The sequence below is a fragment of the Pteropus vampyrus genome, unplaced genomic scaffold (genome assembly GCF_000151845.1).
Source record: "Pteropus vampyrus isolate Shadow unplaced genomic scaffold, Pvam_2.0 Scaffold795, whole genome shotgun sequence".
Lineage (NCBI taxonomy): Eukaryota > Metazoa > Chordata > Mammalia > Chiroptera > Pteropodidae > Pteropus > Pteropus vampyrus.
Window position 1 is genome coordinate 53,304 of NW_011889576.1, and position 6,329 is coordinate 59,632.

The 6,329-nt window shown below is 62.3% G+C and overlaps 1 protein-coding gene across 1 annotated transcript in view; it reads left to right on the forward strand.

Annotated features, from left to right (window-relative positions):
* Positions 1–6,329, forward strand: part of CRLF2 (cytokine receptor like factor 2) — a 33,316-nt gene that overhangs the window by 25,811 nt on the left and 1,176 nt on the right. Inside the window, exons 7-9 of the mRNA XM_011385779.1 lie at positions 2,297–2,402; positions 4,561–4,645; positions 6,227–6,325. Of these exons, the coding sequence (XP_011384081.1) occupies positions 2,297–2,402; positions 4,561–4,645; positions 6,227–6,325 (290 nt within the window). The remainder of the gene's footprint in view (positions 1–2,296; positions 2,403–4,560; positions 4,646–6,226; positions 6,326–6,329) is intronic.

Here is a 6,329-nt window from a genome sequence, read left to right on the forward strand (position 1 = left end):
GGTTCCTCAGCACCTGTGACCATCGCCGTGTGATGTGTGTGGCGACGCTCCTGTGTGTGAACGGAACGGTCCTGCTGGTGGCCGTTCGCTCCTGCTTCACGGCCCTGGGCTCCGTGTCTGCAGGAAGAATTGCGAAGGCGGGTGGCAGCGGGGGTCCCATCACTGAGCCAGGCGGCCAGGACTGCCTCTGTCCGCTTCCGTCCTGCCGACGGCTGCGCACCATCATCTGAGCTGGAAACTTCGCGACGCACGGAACGAGGGTGGAGCGTTTTGGCAAAACACACGTCCTCGAGTGACACGGGTGGAGTACATGCAGCAGGAAATACGATGGGGGTGAGGGCCCCTCACGAGGCGGCCGTGCGTCACAGAAGGGACCGGGGGCCTGTTAGGATGGGGACTAAGGAACACAGAGCTGGACTCGAGAGGACAGAATTGTGACCATCAACGCAACGCCAAGTAAAGCCACAGGGGACACGGAAGTTCGGGGACCCCGCGGGGAAGCTAATCCACGTGATGCTATTCAGTGGCGTGGAGCGGTGACAGCCTCCGAGAGGCCATACGTGGTCCTCCTTCGGACGTATTGGTTTCCCGTTTTACAAATCGATCGTCAGGAAATAATTGAAAATGCGGATGAGGTTTTGTGCGCACACGTGTCCGTCGGAGCATGAGCTTCAAAAAAATGCAAGGCACGGGGAGCATCGGAGGGTCCGGCAGCAGGAGCTCCGTCAAACACATCACGGTCCAGCCGTGTGAGAAAAATCTAAGCAGCCTTCGCAGGCCGTTTGAAGGAGTCTGGCGGCGAGCAGCCACGCGTGCGGCCAAGCACCGTGGTCTGGCGAAAATGAACGGAAAGCAGGAAATCCGCAAAAGCAATTTTTTCCCTCGTGGCGATATTTTGCAGCTACAAAAAAAAAAGGTTTTTAAGTTTTCTACTTGGCCTTTGTGGCGTGCGTGCGCGTGGCGTCCACCCTCTCGAAAGTCAGCACGTGTCCCTTTTGCGTTCGCAAAAACACCGTTGCCTTTTTTTTTTTTTTAAAGGAAGAAGTTGTCACCAGTAAGTAATGTCTGAAAAGCACCCGTACATGCTCTGTTATGTTTTTCCCTTTTCGGAGGGGAGCACGGACGTGGGGACCCATCTGCTTCCCGATGTTGTTCTTTCGAGGACGAGGACTGGGACAGAGGAGGTGACACGCGGCGCCGACGGCTGCCGGCGGGGCCTGCGGGCGCCCCCGCCAGGAACGGGAACTGGGGGGGCCCAGGGTCTCATGGTCGCCTTTGTCTCCCACTCCAGTCCAGGGAGGAGGAGGCGTGCCACGTCACCGTGGGCGGCCTGGACGCTGACAAATGCTATTTCCTGCGGGCCAGAGTGAGAACAGAGCAGTCCAGCTACGGCCCCGACAGCTACCCCAGCGACTGGTCAGAGGTCGCACACCTGCACAGGGGCGAGCTGCGAGGTAATGTGTGCAGGCGGAGACGCCGCCTGGGGACGGGCCAGCACCACGCCCGGGGGACGGGGGACGGGGACGGGCCAGCACCACGCCCGGGGGACGGGGACGGGCCAGCACCACGCCCGGGGGACTGAGAGGGGCCAGCACCATGCCCGGGGGACTGAGATGGGCCAGCAGAACGCCCGGGGGACGGGATGGGCCAACACTACGCCCGGGGGACGGGGACGGGCCAGCGCCTGAGAACACTAACGACCTCCGTCCCTCCTCCGGACATCAGTGTGAAAGCGGCTTCTTGGGTGGTGTCTTCCCTGCCGCCTCCTTCATGCAGCCGATTCTTACTTTTCCCTTCTATTAACTCAGGAACAATAACAAGCACCATTTATAAATGTCCTTAGACTGATATAGGTGTCGATGTGCAGACAGATGACACATGATGATACATAGATGATGGATGGATGGATGCATGGATGGATGGGGAGATGATGGATGAATCTATAGATAGATAGATGATAGATACATACATATAGATGATAGATAGATAGATGATTGATAGATGATAGATAGACAGATACATATAGATGATAGATACATGATGATGCATAGATGATGGATGGATGGATGGATGGATCACGGCCGAGGTCGACCTGGATACCCCAGCACCAGCACCGGCCAGCGTGCGGGGCGCGTGCGTGTCTGGGAGGAGAGCCCACGTCCGCTTCCGGGGTATTTTCCGGACTTGCCCGCGCCGGCAGCGGGAGGGGATCGCCGAGCGGGCAGGGCCTGTTCGCAGCGTGATCGGGCGCCCGTCCGTGCCGAGAACCGACGGCGCCCGCTGTGCTTTGCTTCAGAGTCGTGTCAGGACCGCGCGTTCTCCCCGAAGTTCGTCTCGATGTCCGCCGCGGTCGTGGTCCTGACGCTGCTGCTGCTCCTGCTGTTTCTGTGGAAGCTGCGCAGGTGAGGCCGCAGCCGGCAGCTGCGTCGCGTTCGGGGGGCGCGGGGCTCTGGTCCCCGCATGGGCACAGCCCGCGGGGGAGGAGACGCGTCCGATGTGGCGCCGCGTGCCCTGCACTGCACTCCGGGCCCAGCGGACGTCACGGGGACGTGGAGAGGAAGGCGGGCCAGCGGCTCCGGACGGAGGTAGCGCTTGCCGGAAACGTCGTCTCGGGAACCGTCGCCCAGATGCACGTTCCCTGCGAGCAGCGTGGAAGCGGCTTCTGGGGTCCTGCGCCGACCCCGCCGAGCGCGGCCCTCCCGTCCCCCCGGAAGTGACGGACGTTGACGTTCATCACAACATCCTAATGCAGACGACTGGATCCGTGAAGGGACAGGACTCGCCAAGAAAAGCTCGTCCAGTTTCTAGCTCCGGGGACGCGGCCAAACAATGACCTTTGAGACGGCGTTTCAAGAACATTCCGTTCGGTCCTGTTCTCCGTCAACCTTCGACCCAACGATTTAACCACAGCTGTGTCCACCTGTCCTGAGAGTTACCTGGGCTCAGGTGTTCGGCCGTGAACGACGCGCACAGGGCCCTCGTGCCACCTTCGCTTCTTAGGATGCCGTTCCCATAGCAACGGGGGAGCGATGCAGAGACAGAGGCTCTGGGTCTGTGCTGGGCTGACTTGGGCGGCGTCACATGCGCCCCGTCACAGCTAGACCCAGCACGAGGACGCGTCCTCGGCCCCTCGTTCATCATCCGTGACCTCGGTCCAGTCCTGCCTCCTCGAGCAGCTCCGGCAGAAGCCCCCGACATGCTGCAGACGTGATGGCACCGTCGGAAGCGACAGTCGGCTGGCGACGTGTCTGAACGCAGAGCTGAAGGGCCCCGAGGGATCCCAAAGGTCACCCTTCCTGGAAAGTCCCACACTCGCCTGTGTTCACGAGAAGCCCGCATGCTCCACGAGTGTGAAGCCGACTGTTCGTGTGCTAGAGCTTCCACAGGACAGCACTGAACACTGGGCACTCGAACGACCAGAATTTACTCTCTCGCCGTCCTGGAGGCTCGACGTTCGAAACCCAGGCCCAGCCGTAGGCAGGGCTGGTCCCTCCCGCGTCCTACGTCCTTAGCGTGTACACAGCTAAGTCTTCTCTCCGTGTGCTCACACGCACTTTCCTCCACGGGCACACGCATCCCCGCTCTCTGCCTCCTGTCACAGAGACGCCAGTCGTATTACATTAGGAGTACGGTCAGTTACAACCTCTTAGGTTCCTTCCCTGGGGCCTGTGAATTAAACTGACCACGCTCAGATTACGGGAGAAAAGGCATCTGTTTGTTTGCTGATGTAATACTTTTACACATGTGGGGGCTTCGAAGGAAAGAAATTAAATCCCAAAAGGCATTCGTCTGGGGGGCTGATGTACATTTTAACAAAGGGCGACAGATTGTGCAGAAGGGGCCAGACAGAAGAACGGCAGGCTTGTGCCTCCTCACAGGTCCGTGGTGCGAGGGAGGGAACCACGGATGGATAAAGTTTGCCCCGGGGATTACCGCGGAGCCCGTGCCGGTGGTGACACTCACTGCGTTCACTTTCCGCTGCGGGCGGGGGGCAGGCAGCTCGACCAAGGGAAGCTGCCTCCGCAGAAAGGGGCATGGACGCCGTGATTCTGGGGAGACGGGCTGGGGGTGCACAGAGCCCTTCTCCTGTCTACCTGTCCTTTTTCGAGGGCCTTGGGCTGTAAAGAACCGGCGATCCGCAGTGGCCCGCTTTGGGGCGGCCCCCGCCGGTCACCCTGAGGCCCTGTCTTCGTCACCTCGTTTCTGCGGCTTCACCTCCAGAAAAGCCACACCTCCCAGTCCAGTCCGCAGGCTCAGGGCTTCAGCCCACGCGTTTGGGGGAGACACAACCCCGTGCAGGCACCTGCACTGGAGAATAAGCATCCCCGTGTGGTGGGGCTGTCGTGTGCAGAGCTGTGCTCTGCGCCCCGCCTGGTGGGTGGCGGGTGCTGGGGACCGCAGAGGCGCACGGGTCGAAACGGAGGCCTCGGTCCCTCCCCGGGACCCGGGCCTGCGAGGTCACCGTCCACGGCCCTTGCGGGCTCTGCGCAGGGCCCGAGCGCTTCGCACCCGTGGCCCGGCTTGCGCCCCACCTGACCACACCGTCTGCGTTCATTTCAGCGTGAAGGAGCTGGTCATGCCCAGTGTGCCGGACCCCAAGGCCTCCTTCCCGGGGCTGTTCGAGGCGCACCGCGGGGACTTCCAGGTAACGCCCGGCTTCCCGTGCAGCCGCTCTGTGCATCTTGGCCACGAGCCCCTTTTGACCTGCACACGGCAGCTCCGCGCCCCTGTTTGCCGCTCAGAGGCGGCGGCTCGGAGGGTCCCCGGAAGCCGTGGGCCTGCAAATCAGCTGGGAGATCAGCAGCCCCAACACACCTGCTCAGCCTAATCGCCCGCCCATCTCCCCAGGAAGCCGAGGAGCCTCGGCCCGCAGGGCTGGGCGCCAGGCGGGAACTTCCGCTCTGCAAGGTCTGAGGCAGCCGTGAACCCCCCCGGCAAATGCTTGGCACGGCTGAGCGTCAGGCGCTGGGGAACTCGGCCCCGTCCCCAGGAGCTCGCCGGGCGCTGGGGACGCAGGCCGCGGCTTTACAGGACACTGCGGTCCCTGTGGTTTCATTCCCGGGGGCCGCCGCCCACTGATAGGTGCTGGAGGCTGAAAAGATCACAAATTTCCGCCACCCCCAGTCCTGGGGGCCAGCGGGGTGACATCAGGTGTCCCCGAGCTTCGCTCCCTCCGGAGGTCCCGGGGAACGGTCCTTCCTGCCTGTCCCGGCGTCTGGGGGCCCCAGGCGTGACCAGGCTGGTGGCGACGTCCCTCCCATCTCCGCCTCCGTGTCTGCGTGGCTTCTGCTCCGTGTCTGTGTCTGTCCTGTTCTGCCTCTGATACAGACACTGTCACTGGGTTTGGGGCCACCTGCTCCAGGGGGACTCATGCGGTCCCCCACAAATCACGTCTGCACAGACCCTCTTTCCAAATAAAGCCCCACGCACAGGTCCTGGGGACTAGGACTTGGGAATATATTTATTTGGGGGAAAGTGTCGGCACCATTCAACCTCCGACAAGGACAGGGTGAACTTCACAACTTCTTAGGTGTAGGGGATGGAAAGGGTCAGGGGGGAAATGATTTTCCCTCTACTCTCTTAGGTTCTGTGCCCGAGGACTGTAAATTAAGTGAGGAAAAAAGGCAGATTAAAGAGAGAGATTAGCAGGAGCTGAGGCCTATTTTCCACGCACGCAGGGGGGTTGCTCATAGGGAACAGGTGGCTGCGGCTGCAGCTGCTGACGGGGGCGACAGCTCATTGCCACGGGGCCGGGCCTGGCGGGCGGGAGGCGGGTGGCAGGCAGCAGGAAACGCCTGGTAATTGGGGTCGTGTCGTGGGTTTGTCCCAGATGCCACCTGGGGCAGGGAGGGGATGAGGCCCTGTGCAGACGGAAGCTTCTTCCTAAAAGGGAAGCAGATGCCGTGGTCCCAGGCAGGAAGGGGAGGCACTCGGCTGCTGCATCTCCGCTCTGGGTGTGTGGGCTCAAAGTCGCCCCTGTGGACAGCGGCGTGCGTGGGGGGGCGGGGCGTGTGCAGACCCCTGCGGGGCACAGAGAAGGGGTGCGGTCAGCGGGAAAGCCCCCTGGTGCGGCCTTCACCCCGAGGCCGGGCTGCTGCACACCCGACCTCTGTGCGCAGCCTCCCGGGGCTGGCTCGTCACCATGCCGCCCGTGAGGCTCGTCCCCCGGGGGCCCGGAGCGGGCTGCGTATGCTCGCGACTCAGTCCCGACCTTTCGGCCCCGCAGGAGTGGATCCACGACACGCAGAACGTGGCCGTGCCGAGCAAGGTGGAGCCCGGGGAGCACGCGTGTGTCCTGGAGGACGCGCCAGGGGTCCCGCTGCCCGCGG